Genomic DNA, 14,832 nt, shown 5'->3' on the forward strand with positions numbered 1-14,832 from the left:
TGAAAAACCACGTTTGTTACACCAGTGCCTCGGGATCGACGAGGAACCGGCGTACACGGCGCTGTCTGGAGTCACCAGCCGTCCCTGCCGTGGAGAGCTGACAGTCTAAACCAGTTAATTCCCTGTCCTGTCTGAGGGTGTGATGTTTTTCTTTTGTCCAGCTGCAGAAAGAATGAAAAGTTTCAAAAAAACCCGAAATCAGACCAACTCTGTGTCTCCCGAGACCAAAACTTATTACAACACTCAGTGGTTTCCGTCCTTTTGGCAGCAACTAAGACAAAACAGGCAATGAGTTAATTTGTAAGTGGAGATTTTTTTAATTAAACGGAACTATTTATATATATATATGTACACAAACCCCAGAAAATATTGCACCATTAAAAAAAAAGGACATTTTCCACCTATTCACATTAAACACACCTTGCCCTCCCCACCACTGTTGGACACGAACTGTCAGACACCACGGAAACCTGCTGGTCCACATACATCCCAGAGAAAATACCTTCATCCTTTCCACCCTCTTGCCTTCGTTCAGGGAACACATTAATTGTATTGTCATCTCAGAGGCAGGCAGGACCAACACTCCCAAGTCGCTCAGAAGTAAGGACAAATTAAAAAGAAAAGGCTTTGGGAACTTCTCAGTCACAGTTTCTTTAGGGCTTGGTCGGCACACGGTTTTCTGGGAAAGTCTTTTACGTTTCAGGGCTCAGTCCCCAAAACCTGAGCGTGGAAGCTCTGGAGAGAACCACCTGCATCCCTATCCGGAGAGAGGGGCATTCCAGTGTAGGTTTATCTTTGACAACTGTAATCCAAGGGCTAAGACCTCTCCAGCCTCGAGAGCATCTTCAGTAAGCCACAGCCCCAGGGTCCCGCGGGACGCTGAAGAGCACATCCGCTTTGGCGTTGATGAAATACGTGGCGAGGAGAGAGAAGATGAGAACGGCGATGCCCACGACCAACGTGATTATCTAGGGAGGGATGAGAAACACTCAGCACCGTTGGTGCAAACACAGGCCTGCAGCACCTCACCGAACTCCCATCCAACAGGGATCTCTGGCAGAGAGCAGAGACCACCTCGCTACCGAGGGATGACGTGCATCGACACAAAAAGATACTCCGAGGACTTTAGGGACTTAGACAAAAGCAGCTGCCAGGATCAGGTCAGCTTTTGCTGTAGTTACCAACAGTGCTCATAAATCGAGGTTTAAGAGAAAAGGTCAGAAATCTGTATCACGGATAAGGAGCGTATCGCGTTCCAGAACGGTGGACGCAGTTCACAAAGATATTTAGGAAACACTGAATGTAACACTTTGGCCATTCCTGCATGAGCTGTCACCTCCTCCAGCCAGGAACTGTGAACACCTGCAACAAGCACAGCTGCTGGCAGAATCCACATCTGTCAATAGCCTTTGGATAACTGAGATCACCTCCTGCTCAGCACCCTTCCTGAAGCCTAAGTGTCAGACCAGTCTAAGACCTCACTAGATTCCTGCCAACCCTTCTTGCCTGGTAGGATCTGCCGTTCCCAGTCTCCCCTGGATAGCTCAGAACAGTCCCATACAGTGGTCAGACACTCACAGCGCTCGGTACATTTTCTACGGAGTCAAAACTTCAGGGAAAGCTGGGCTCAAACTGTGCATCTTCAGGGCACCAGTATCTACTGGGCTGTAAAAGGCCGAGAGACACAGGCAGGGCACTGGTCTTGCCACATAATTAAATTGCTCATATTTCAAATCACCACCTGAGAGAGGCAACAATTGCCCGGGCTTGCATGGCCTTTGGGTGGCTGAATCTGTCCTGACAGGGTATGACATCATTAACAGCCAACCAGAGGGCATCCAGACAGGCACAGAGTCCCTAAGTGACTGTACGCTTAACCCTTAGCCTGCTGGCACTTCAGCTACATCACACCCAGCTAAGGGCTGTTTAGAATCTGAGACGCTGAACCAGCAGCACCTTCAGGTCGTTTCCGTGCTGCCAAGAGGGAATTCAAACAGCAGGAAGGAAGATCTGGGCTGCACATCAGATACAACACCTTAACGGCCAGATTCAGGTTTGGCTTCCTGTGCTTGGGGAAGGGGTTAAGACTCTTGTCACTTCTGGTTTGTATTCGAAGAGCTCAGCCTGCTCATGGGGCTCTTGGTTATTCTGCACTGCCACTGTCTCAGCCTCAGCCACCAGGCTGTGAACTCACAAAAGGCTGGAGGTGGCAGGGCGATCTCCAGGGATGTCTTCTTGGCTACCCCGTTTCCAAGGATAAAAGCCTGGCCATTCTTAACTAGGGAGCTCCCACAGGATGGTGGCACAAGATCCTGTAACAAACTCTGAACCGTTTCTCCAGCTGTCAGCAGATGTTGCTCAAAGCCAGTCACGTTTTGTTCTCTACTTGCTTTTTCACACATACACAAACTCACCTCCAGCTCCTTGCTGGCTACCAGAAATATCCGGGCACGGATCTCTTTCCACCGACTCTCTGTCCATGTGGAGTACTCTGTAGACCCCCACTGCCTCAGCTCAAAGGCAGGAGAGAGGGCTTTGCTCAGGCGGACAGTTGACCGAACACAGTAGGGGACTCGTGATGTCGAGTTAGGGTCCAGGGAGCCCTGCACCCAGGCATATTCATACATCTGCAAAGAAAACAGGAGAGTAAGAGACAGTAGACAGCCACGAGCAAATAACCAGGCTCTCCCCTTGTTCTGGAACCCTACCCATGTCTCTGAGAGGAGACAGAGGGGCTTCACTGACTGTTCTGGCTGTAAGGGGATCTTTTTGCCCACTCCTTCCCTGCCCTTGGGCATTAGGATGCCTCCTTGTTGGAGTTTCCCAGTTCTCCCATGTGTTACTATAAGCAGAAAGCAAGCATTCCTAACCAGCCCCCCTCAAAAGCAGAAACCAGCAAACTGGACAGCAGATCTGTCCCTGCCCATCACCGCACTCATTAGAGACACTCACTTCGTTCTCAGTGCTGGGTGTTTTTTCAGGGTTCTGGCACTCTTCCTTCGTGAGGTTAACAACAGTGCCCGTGAGGTTGGCCAGGACATACTGCACCAGGTAGGTAGTGTTCACAGGGCTGGAAACAGCGACGTAGTGCTGGGGGACATCATCACCTGGAACAGCCAGAGAAATGGGATTGACAGGGAGATGGCCGGAAGCGGACAATGTTAGTACGGCGCTCTAGAAAGCTGCCAGGTAAATACAGGGTCAAACCCTTTCTGTGTTGTTCTTCCCTGTGTTGCTCTTACCCAGAATTCCTTTTAAGTCTGGTTTAATGATGGACTGAAACCAGGAATTGTTCATTTTAATCAGAAACCCATACAGCATTCGAGAGACCTGGAAAGAGATGGAAATTGGTTTATACAAAGAGGAGAGAAAGCAGCACCTTAACAGCTACACCTCTCGAGAGTATTTGGCTGACAGATGTTTCCCACCACGGGGGCCAAGAGTACAGCGAAGGAGAGACTGTATGGCACAACTGCACATAATTCAGGAGCGAGCTGTGAAAACTGGGTTTGATTCCAGCCCCACTGACTCCTTAGCTGATCCCTGTGGCACACGTTGCCATTTCATCTCAGTTTTCATCTTCTGCTTTGTGGGACGAGGATAAAGGAGCTCTGTTTTGTAGAGGGCTCGTGAAGCTTAATGTCTGCCCTGAGATCAAGAGGCAAAGAACTAGAGAAGGGTGAAAGGTTTTTCCTTCAGCTGTGGTGGAGAAAGAGAGAAGGGGGGAGGCAAAGCCCTCATGGAGACAGACAGGACAACATGCTGTGTAAACACATATAAACAGAGACAGAAGGGAAGTACGTGAGGGCTCATCAGAGATGCCAGGGACTCAATTCCATCTGCTCATACCGTTTTTGGATCTGCCTGAATAGCAGAGGTGTTGCTGGCTCCCCCTGCAAGCCGGTAGAGAGCACGGGCGACCACTGTGGCAACTTCTGCCAGGGCCTGCAAAGGAAGAGCGCTCCGTGTTAATCAAGATAGGCAGATCCAGCAAAACAAGCAAGGAGAGCAAGCCAGAATCTACACATCCATCAAAACGCGTGCACCGCGCGCATTTGAGTGCCTTTGTCGCCGTACGAAGCACTCCCACCCTCCTTTCTGCCCCTTTTGGAAACAGCTTTTCCCCTCTCCCCACAACCTGGTTCTGTCTGCCCCTACCCAAACCCTCATCCACCCCATCCACCCCATCCACAGCAGATGAAGAAAATGCAAAGTAGGAACCTTGGCTGTGTCTGTGACATACTCCAAGGTCTCCTCAGGGCTAAGACCCTCGGGGTATTGCATCTGGATGTTCTCTGGAGTGTCGTACATGCTCTGGTAGTATCTGAAAAGAAGGCAGACAGAGGTTGTGGAGGGGCAGGAAGAAACCACAGGGCATGGAATTCAATTCAGAATGTGCCTAAAGCAAACAGTGGGAGCGGTCTCCTGGGAGCAGAGATACAGCCCTGCCAAAGTGCTGCCCTGCCACACGCTCCTTAAACCATTTAATGAGGCTTTATAATTAACTTGGCCCTTCCACAGCTTCTCCCATCTGAGGATCTCCACGCAATTTACAAGCTGTGATTAGCTTTCGGGTGGGCGACAGCCCAATCTATTAAATGGGGAGAGAAACTGAGGCAAGGACAACCCGTGCAGAAGGTCTCCTGGGAAGAGGGCTTTCGATGCACGTCGTGCCAGTGGATTTTATTAATGCCTTATCTTGAAGGTGGCGAGGAATTCCAAGTGAACTCTACGAGAGATTTACACCGAGGCGTCTGCAGCACACACAGCTGAACTGGGAACTGGGCTGAAAGCCCACTGCATGGTCTACGCTCCTGACATTCCCAGCCAAGCTGGGACAGATCCCCTCAGTCTAAAGATGGGTCATGCAGCACTGAATTGTGGTTTCCTCCACCCCAGCTCTTCTTACCCCTTTAGAGCAGTGCAGATTTAGAGGTGAAAGGGAAGCTGCTTCCCCTCGATTGCCACAGAGATTCTCAGAAACAGCAAAGGAGAATAGAAGACAATGGGAAAGTGACAATTTGAAGAGTTTAGGGAAGAGGGGAGAGGCATATGTCTGTCCTCTACCCCACATTTCCATTTCCAAAGTTGAAAAGGAGCAAGGGATCCCCAAGGAACACACTATAGTAGGGTCATGTGGGGTGAATGAAAGTGCCCTTTCCAATGCCCGGGGGCTTTCTGCCATCACAAATAGAAAGCTATATTAAAAAAAAAAAAAAAAAAAGAAAAAAAGGCAGCTAGCTTCTGGAAGAACAGATGAGGCTTAGGCACGCTCAGTTGCCATTTGCTCACCTCTGGCTTCCAGCCAGCTGTGGGGAACATTTTCTGTACAAAACTGGATTTCTTTCGGTTGTCAGAATAATTATGTTGCGCTTGTTCAATTACATGGCACACGTTGGCTCCTCCGCTCCCCCCGGGACTGCCGTGCTACATGTATGTTGGGCAGCACACCCCTGGCAGAGGAGCTGCAGGAGCTCAGGTGCCCTCTGCCGGCTCTGCTGCCTTGGGCCTTGCGCCAGCCCGTGCCCATCGATCCCACAGAAGTAGTACCTGTTCTGGAAGGCAGTCTTGTGGTCTGTTAGGACCACTCCAGGGATGTACCGGGCCCGAAGGAAGCGCTGGAAGGAAGATGGGGGAAGAGGCTGCGAATATCCAGCTTCCTGCAAAGTCACGTTTGCTCCCACGCTGCTATTACTCAGAATATCCAGCAAGTTTCTAACCTGAAAGAAGAGAAAACGGCACTGTTCCGCTGTTCTTCTGGATGGATTTGTCTGGAAAAGTGAACATCCTGATCATCTGCAGTGTGCTAAAGATCCCACAGCATTTTGGTTCGAGGAATGACTAGAGATTGCTTTCTGTTACCTGCACTTCAATAGAATCATTCATCCGAGAGACGGGGTCTGTATGCATCCATAAAACTGAGTCATTCCTTAGAGCCACCTGCAAGGAAAAAAAAAAACAAACCACTGTAAGTACATCACTGGACATCCTTGAGTCTTGCAGAGCTGACAGGAAAAACCAGTGAAAGGCTGGCTGGGAAAACCACAGCTAAATCATCACAGAGGAAGAGGGAATAAAAAGGTCCGCTAACTTATCCCACACCTGATTCAACTCCACAAACGAATGAATGTTGTCCAAGCGGAGAGGAAACTTGTCTTTTTCCATATCATACACCATTCGTGAGCTGCCAATGTAATCAAAGGTCTCCTGCAACAGAAAAAAAAATTAGAAATCATACATGCATCACATATGGGTAGCTGCCTGGCACAACAAACAGCAACATCTGAGAGGCTGAGGTCGAACAAACCCAAGAGTTCTGCACCAAGGATTTCCGAAGGTTGGCCACAGCCTTAGCACACATCAGAAGATCCAAGTAAATTCTACATCGTGCCTGGCTCCAGCAAAAAAGGTGGCGTAGGAACGGGTGGAGCAAAGGACAAAAATGAAGCCAAAGAGCAAAAAAAAACAAACAACCAGGTGACAGCTATTGAATTCCACGAGCAAGAAAGGCACAGAGGCAAAATCGAAGTGATTATGTCCAAGTGAGCAGCGGTACGGAGCAAGATACTGCTACTGGGAGTAACAGCAGGGAGGCATTTACTCAGCCTTTACTCCGGCATAAGTCATCCTCTTTGGGCAAGGTGGACAGCAAGGCAGGGAAAAAGGCAATTCTCCATTCCAGGAATTAAACATACGAAGCTTTCCTGAAAGGAGTGGTGTCTGTTTCCCTGGAAAAAAGGGAGGGAAGGGTAGATAACCGAAATGAGCTTGTCAAGGGAGCTGCAAGAAGCCGAGGGGAAGAATCGGTGCCCCTGAGAACAGAATCCCTGCAAGAGATGGGCTGTGGAGTCGGGCAGCCACCAGGCCTCCCCCTCGACTGATTTACAGTCAAGTCTTACCATTCCTCCTACATGGAATGACAGGGAATGTGGGCTCCATAGTGCTGTAGGGTCGTCTCCCCCAGGGAAATCCTGCCTAGGGATATCCGTGCTGAGGAGGGTGAATGGAGGGAAGCACATGGCAGCAGCACGGGGGCTGTGGGAGCCAGTTTCCCAAAGCTGCACAAAAGAAGCCATCAATGCAGATGCCTTGAGGGGAACATCAGCTGTTGGCCATCAGTCCCTCCTCCACAGGCTTGTTCTGCTTTGCCACAGCTGCCAACTCTGGTGCTGGGCTCTCAGAAATGAGCTACGTTTCGCTGTTGTCAACACATATATTTTTAATCTAGCCTTTTCTGGGCTTCATTTCAGGATTTAAAGCTTGGCCACTGCCGTTCATCCTGGCCGGGGGTGAGGCAGGGAACAGACAGGCACACTGGGAGGAGACAGGAGGGAAAGCAAAGTTTGAGTCATTCATCCAGAATGAACCATGGGGCAGAATATGGGTTGCCCCAGTGGAAGCTCCATCTGCTGTCGTTATCCCAGTGCAATTAAGATCCTGCTCCCCCAGCGAGAACAGAGAGAACCACGGTGTGGGGATGCAGGCAAACGACTCTGCACAAAGAGCAGGGAAAAAGTTCATTTGCAGGGAGCCAAGGGCTGATTTGCTATCTCAGAACAAGCCAAACGGTGCCACCACTCTTACCCCTTGGAAGAAGGTGAACATTATATTCCTTTGCAGCAAATGAACATCTGGCACTTTATGAAGGGCTTCAGCAGCAGCCAAGTGGGTCACAAAAGAAGAGACAGCACTCTCTGCCCCAGGTGCAATGTTCCAGAAGAAGGAATGGCTGTCAATCTGTAAGCACGAACAGGAGGTGTAAGAAACATGCACACAGACAGAGGAATACGTGTTGGGAAAGCAGATCTATCATCTCTCTCTTATCCCACTCTTCCTGCTGATAAGGGAAGGAGCAAAGCACCCCACCTAATGAAACCTGAAACAGCAATGGCATTGCTGTGGCAGCACTGAGGCCTCAGAGCCCCGCCACCACCACCACCACCCGAAAACTGGCATTATCAGGTGTGCCCTGGTTTTACTGCTGGCATCACTGTTCAGCGTGAGGCTTTGAGACGGTGACAACATCGAGTTCTGAACTTGCATCTCTGGAAGGTGTAAAGTGAGTGTAAACCAGACTGCTAGATGGGGAAGTGAACTTCTTTCTCAGCTCTGAACTTACTCACTGCTCCACCTCCATGTGATTCAGCCTCTCCCCTCCAAAAAAACACAGATGAGCCAATCACGCTATCTCCCTCCGTACGACACATTTTAAGGATGTGAAATATCTCAGGAAAGCAAAACAGACACGCCGACTATTTCTACTTGTCTGGTTCCATCAAGTCAAGGAAATGCTGAGAAAGGTCTCGCACAACAAGACAGAAAGAATCAAAATGCAGATGTGGTACTCAAACAACAGGTCAACCCACCAACCAAAAGGCTCGTACTTGCAGAAACACAACAACCAGTCAGACCTAAAAGGTTTGGAACGTGGGAAGAAATCAAAATATATGGCAGAAGTTCATTCCCATGAGACTTGAAGCCCACATCCTCCCAGTCCATACTCTACAAAGCAAAATTAAGAGGTACCTACTCGTGTAGCGACAATAATAACTTCCTTGTCCGGGTCGACTTTTCCGGAGGAATTGATGGGTTGCACGGTGCTCCACACATTGTAATCAAGAAGAGGATCACATACAACTTCTAGGAAGCAAAAGCAACATGGCTTGAGTTGAGACTACAGCAGTGACAGGTGAGAAATGAGCTTTCTGGCCAGCTGCAGCTCACCAGTGGCTCTATCACAGGAGCAAACTTCTGCCCAGTGGGGCTGAAGTCATGGAATCATGGTTTGGGTTGGGTTGGAAGGGACCTCAAAGACCATCCAGTTCCAAACCCCTGCCATGGGCAGGGACACCCTCCACTACACCAGGTTGCTCCAAGCCTCATCCAGCCTGGCCTTGGACACTTCCAGGGATGGGGCAGCCACTTCTCTGGGCGACTTGGTCCAGTGCCTCACCATCCTCAGAGGGAAGAATTTCTTCCTTATATCCAATCTAAATCTCCCCTCTTTCAGTTTAAATCCATTGCTCCATGTCCCATCACTACACACCCTTGTAAAAAGTCCCTCCCCAGCTTTCCTGTAGGCCTCCTTTAGGTACTGGAAGTCCTGGCCCCAGGAAAGTCACTGGAAAACATTCCCCAGGATTTCAATCCATGTACACGCAGTCTGCTGGAGGAGTAATCTCAGAGCCATTCCTGATGATCTGTGTAGCAGGCATTAGGTACCTTTCCTCAGCCAGCATCAATTCTATGTATTCTTTTCTAAACTGATGACAAACGCCCCAAATTCCTTCCCACTCAAGTAGTTTCTTTGAAAAAAACTCCACTGGCAAGCAAGCCTTTAGGGAAACTCTGAAATTTTAGTCTCTCTCTTGCACAACCGTATCCCATTGGGCTTTTTACCATCAGCCTTACCCCACGCCACGGCAAGGCAAGAGGAATGTGCTTGCCTGGATTAATGCTGAAGGTGCTTTGGAGGGAGCTGCGCCTCATGCAGGTGACCGTGCTGGTGACAGCATGCATGTGGGAAAAAAGCTGCATGGCACAGAGAGGGTACTCAGGGCCGGATCCATCACGAGGGACGTTGTGGTCTTGGTAACACTGGATGGAAATAAAAATCATGACAAAACTTGGCCTTCCTGTAACAGCATTATGTACTGCGTATAAAATCGGACCATCTATTTTTTTGTGTAGATTTCAACATCTAAGCTGAGAGAAAACAAAAGTTCTGCCCCCTTCCCTGAACTGTGCAGCAGTTTCCCTCTCCTCCTCGTTAAGGAAGTGCAGTACCTGCTTAATAACTTGTGTCTCATTGGCATCTTCAAGGAGAAAAATAGGGAAGTCAAAATCCTCATAGGAGAGCCCACTCCCCACAGGATTCCACACAGTCTTATTGCAGTGTGCAAACTGAGGGCCGTAATCTTTGGAATACACACCTGGAAACAGAAAGAAATGGGCAAACCTGAGCCTGGAAGACAGTAACTGACTGCACGAGAGGTGGGGCCTGCCGAGAAAATTGCAGCAGATGCAGAAGGAGCACCATTACGGGCTGAGGAACCAGCTGACAAAAGCTTGGAGAGCTGGAGCTGGGCACCGCACGCGGCAGAGCTGGAACGCCGTGCCACGCAGAGAGAATGTGCTTAAAGCCCTCCCGTGCCAGGAGGCTGGCAGGAGCACGCAGTGAGCATTTATCACATGCTGAGAAAGTGGAGGAGGCACACAGAGAAACATTCTACTTCAAATGGAGGAGCACACAAACCTGTGTTTTCCGAGCTCGCCATGTGCTGGAAGTACCCCTAAGGCATCCGTAAGGTGCCAAGGGTTTTTAACAAACAGCACGAGGGCAGAGGCATGGCACGTGCCAGCACACCAAACCCATCTCAGGAGTGTACACAGCACCCTCCGTCGCAAAAAGCTCTGCACAAACTGCGGAGGGTGCAGCAAATCCTCCCCTCAACGTGCCACACGGTGAAAAAACAGGGAAATGAAATCCTAAGCGAAGCCACGGGGAATTCGGGGAGATGGAATTCATTTTCAAAAGTAGGGACTGGCCCAGATGGAGGGGTTAACACGTGCTTCACTCAGTCTATCCAAACACGAGACACTTTCACGATCACGTGCAGACAAAGTACAAGTTTCACAGGTTAAAGGAAAAGAATTTACAACAGCCCTGAGTCAGGTTTAACACTTTAGTGGCTTAATGTTTGGGGGTTGGACTAGATGACCTTTGAAGGTCCCTTCCAGCCCTAACCATTCTATGATTCTATGATTCTATGCTGGTTTACTCAGCTTATCCAAGTCTTCCTCCAACACCTGTCCCAGCCCTTGCTTAGAAACGAGATTCCAGCTCGGACCTTGCCTGCACAATGTAAAGGAACGATTTCTTTTCCTCCCAACACGGATAAAGACTTAACATTCCCTTACCAAACCCGTCGTTGGGGCACTTCAGACCAGGAGAGAATCCCTGGGGAGGGCTGGGTTTGGCCACGGCCACAGCAAGGCCTGACACACGGGAGGTTCCCTTCAGCTGCAGCATCACCCTCCTGGAGAGGAGAAAATACGAGGGAAATTTGGAGTTCGTTAATGAAGAGCTGGAATCCAAGACGTGCTACTGCTCGTACTACAGTCCAGCATCTGGTGATTATTTTGATGAAAACAACCACCATGACCCTTTTTCTTTATCTTCTCAGAACTGCATAAGGCTACGCACGCAGCAACGAGAGGAGAACTTCAGCCACTTCTTTCCTGCTCTGCCCAGGAAGAGATGTGACCAACCTCAACCACAGCGTTTGATGAACTTGAGTAGCTGCTACCGTGACGAAAACGGCACGAGGATTTAGACAGAGCAGAGCTTTTCTAACAGCAAAGCAACCCACTTGAGAAGAAATACATTGAGGTGCTAAAACACAACAAACCCACAAATGCTTCAACCTTACTGTGCTTCAGTGCAAGCAGGGCTGATTCTGCCATCTATCACTCAAAAAAATGACATTTTCATCATCAGGTTAGGGACCCATACTGGTCATCTGGGCTCCAGTCACCCTGGGAAGATGAAAATCTGATGATAACTGACCTGTTGAAGAGGTTCCCATCTAGCAGTACCATGTAGGGTGGGTGTGGGCCATCAGAAAGTACCCAGTTCAGGTCCTCCTCCTTCTCAACCACATGGATCACCCCCGTGTCTCCGCTGATGGAGGCTGTGGAAAAAGAACGTGCTCTTGAAGTTTTCCAGTGGTTTATTTCAAATCTCAAACCACTCCGGAGCAGCAAGGCAATATCATAGAATGGTTTGTGTTGGAAGGGACCTCACAGACCATCCAGTTCCAACCCCCTGCCATGGGCAGGGACACCCTCCACTACACCAGGTTGTCCAAAGCCTCATCCAGCCTGGCCTTGAACACTGCCAGGGATGGGGCAGCCACAGCTTCTCTGGGCAACCTGGTCTAGTGCCTCAGCACCCTCAGAGGGAAGAATTTCTTCCTTAGATCCCATTGAAATCACCCCTCTTCCAGTTTAAAGCCATTTCCCCGTGTCCTGTATGTTACTAAGGGCTTTAGGCAAGAACAGCTCATGGGATAAGAGAGCAGGAGGAAGCCATTTGGGGAAGTGGCACCATCGAGCTACAGCAGGGCAGAAAAAAGGAACGTTTTCCTTTTAGCAGGGAAAGAAAATCACTGAACTGCCCAGATTAAGAAACAAGAACTCATGCTCTGAAAGCATCTTTTGTTGAAGCACATCAAAGCACTTGAGGACCTTCAGCTAAGCACCACGAGTCTCCTGTGACTGAGGAGAACAAGGAAGGAGAGCAGGAAACACCCCGAGGCAGAAAGGCACTGGGAGGAGACAGGACCTGCCTCGAGGACCACAGTCACAGCCGCGGGTCAGCGCTGCCCCTCAGCAAAGAGTAAAGACTGAAAATTCAGGAACCGGGAGCAAAAAGCTTGGAACAGCGTTTCTTCTTGTGGAAGAGCACGAGGGGCAAAAGATTGGGACAGCGAAGGGGACAAGCACCGCAGCAGGTCTGCTGCTGGCCATCTCGCCCCGTCCCAAAGAAAAGGGGCGACAGACGAAGCGTTGGCACAAGGAGCTGCTGCTGAAAGCAGGAGCTTTGTCCATCCCCACCGTCAGGGACTGCTGTCGCCGTCGGAAACTCCTGGGAGCGGGAAGGCAGGAGCACGCGGCGGTCTGCCCTGGCAGGAGGCTCACATGGAGGGTGGAAGGGGAGGCAGGAGAACCTGGCACCTTGGCTTTTCTGATGGACTGAGGGTAGCTCTGCTGCCCTGCAGTGGCAACCAACAGTCTTTGCTGTAATGGAAGAAAAACTGAACTGGGAATGAGCAAAACACTGACTCACACACCTTCGGCCAGGAACACTGCTTGAACAGGGGTCCCTTATCTTCTTCTAACAGTCATGCAGTCCTGCCTCCCCATTCCAATAAAACAAAAAACCCTCAGAGAATCATGGAATGGTTTGGGCTGGAAGGGACCTCAAAGACCATCCAGTTCCAACCCCCCTGCCACAGGCAGTTACACCCTTCGCGACACCACGTTGCTCCAAGCCTCATCCAACCTGACCCTGAACACTTCCAGGGATGAGGCAGCCACAACTTCTCTGGGCAACCTGTTCCAGTGCCTCACCACCCTCAGAGGGAAGAATTTCTTCCTTAGATCTCATCGAAATCCCCCTTCTTACAGTTTAAAGCCATCGCCCCATGTTCCATCACTCCACACCCATGTCCAAAGCCCCTCTCCAGCTTTCCTGCAGCCCCTTTAGGTGCTGGAAGGTGCTGGAAGGTCTCCCTGAAGCCTTCTCTTCTCCAGGCTGAACAGCCCCAACTCTCTCAGCCTGTCTCCAGAGCAGAGGTGCTCCAGCCCTCGCATCATCTCCGTGGCCTCCTCTGGACTCATAAAGTTGACAAGTGCTGGACAAGCACCTCACCCAAACCCTTCACTCCCTTCAGATGCCACCTTTCCACCTCTGCACTCCTTCCTCTCGTACCTCGCCGACCCTAACGCACTTTGCAACGCTCACAGCTTTGCCTTGCACCCCTAGAAAGCAGGACTGGAAAGGAGCACACACAGCATTGGGAAAGCAGGACTGGAAAGGAGCACACACAGCATTGGGAAAGCAGGACTGGAAAGGAGCACACGGCACTGGGAAAGGACTGGGAAGGCGCACACGGCACTGGGACTCACACTGACAGCCGATCTGGTGCGTGGCGTTCAGCAGGCGGACGCACGGCGCCGTGCGGTTCAGCGGGACGTAGATCTTCCTCTCCACGGAGTTCCCCCGGCAGCAGCCTGGGGAGGAGACGCGGCCTCAGAGGGGGGCAGGCCCGGGGCGCACCGCGGGGCCAAAGGCTCTCCCCCACCCAGGGGAGCACGACGAGCCCTTCCCCACCTCAGCAGGGAACGACAAGCCCTTCCCCACCCCAGGGGGGAACGACAAGCCCTTCCCCACCTCAGAGCCCTTCCCCACCCAGGTGGGAACAATGAGCCCTTCCCCACCTCAGCAGGGAACGACAAGCCCTTCCCCACCTCAGAGCCCTTCCCCACCCAGGCGGGAACGATGAGCCCTTCCCCACCTCAGCAGGGAACGACAAGCCCTTCCCCACCTCAGAGCCCTTCCCCACCCAGGCGGGAACGATGAGCCCTTCCCCACCTCAGCAGGGAACGACGAGCCCTTCCCCACCCCAGGGGGGAACGACGAGCCCTTCCCCACCTCAGAGCCCTTCCCCACCCAGGGGAGAATGATGAGCCCTTCCCCACCTCAGGGGGGAACGACGAGCCTTCCCCACCTCAGAGCCCTTCCCCACCCAGGTGGGAACGACGAGCCCTTCCCCACCTCAGAGCCCTTCCCCACCTCAGCAGGGAACAACGGGCCCTTCCCCATCTCAGAGCCCTTCCCCACCTCAGCAGGGAACGACAAGCCCTTCCCCACCCCAGGGGGGAACGACGAGCCCTTCCCCACCCCAGGGGGGAACGACGAGCCCTTCCCCACCCCAGGGGGGAACGACGAGCCCTTCCCCACCTCAGGAGGGCCAGGCGGGACCGGTGCGGCCCTCCTCCCTCCCTCCGCCCCGGTCGCGGAGCGGCCCCGACCCGGGGAGGCCCGGCCCGGCCCGCCGCCCTCCCGGCCCGCCTCACCCGCGGCCAGCACGGCGACCAGCAGCCCGCGGAGCAGCCCCCGCCAGGCGGCCTCCATCCCGCCGCCGCCCCACACTCGCGCCGCCGCCGCCATCTTGCCGGCCCTTCCGCTTCCTCCGCGGCGGGCAGCGAGCGCCGCGGGGCCGCTCTGCGCCGCCGGGAGGACCGCGGCTCGATGGTGGCGGAAGC

The 14,832-nt window shown here is 51.9% G+C and overlaps 1 protein-coding gene across 1 annotated transcript; it reads right to left on the bottom strand.

Moving 5' to 3' along the window:
- Positions 1 to 317: 317 nt before the first annotated feature.
- On the bottom strand, positions 318 to 14,737 carry NCSTN (nicastrin). Its single transcript, XM_086630342.1, has 17 exons — positions 14,644 to 14,737; positions 13,693 to 13,797; positions 11,570 to 11,693; positions 10,921 to 11,039; positions 9,787 to 9,932; positions 9,447 to 9,597; positions 8,531 to 8,640; positions 7,585 to 7,737; positions 6,103 to 6,207; positions 5,863 to 5,940; positions 5,551 to 5,720; positions 4,222 to 4,324; positions 3,850 to 3,945; positions 3,243 to 3,330; positions 2,953 to 3,107; positions 2,415 to 2,627; positions 318 to 968 (listed from the first exon to the last, which is right to left on the bottom strand). The coding sequence occupies exons 1-17, from the start codon at positions 14,735 to 14,737 to the stop codon at positions 846 to 848; spliced, it is 2,133 nt and encodes a 710-aa protein (XP_086486468.1). The 3' UTR covers positions 318 to 845.
- Between the last annotated feature and the right edge of the window lie 95 nt (positions 14,738 to 14,832).

This window comes from Tauraco erythrolophus, assembly GCF_009769465.1.
Source record: "Tauraco erythrolophus isolate bTauEry1 chromosome 30 unlocalized genomic scaffold, bTauEry1.pri scaffold_44_arrow_ctg1, whole genome shotgun sequence".
Lineage (NCBI taxonomy): Eukaryota > Metazoa > Chordata > Aves > Musophagiformes > Musophagidae > Tauraco > Tauraco erythrolophus.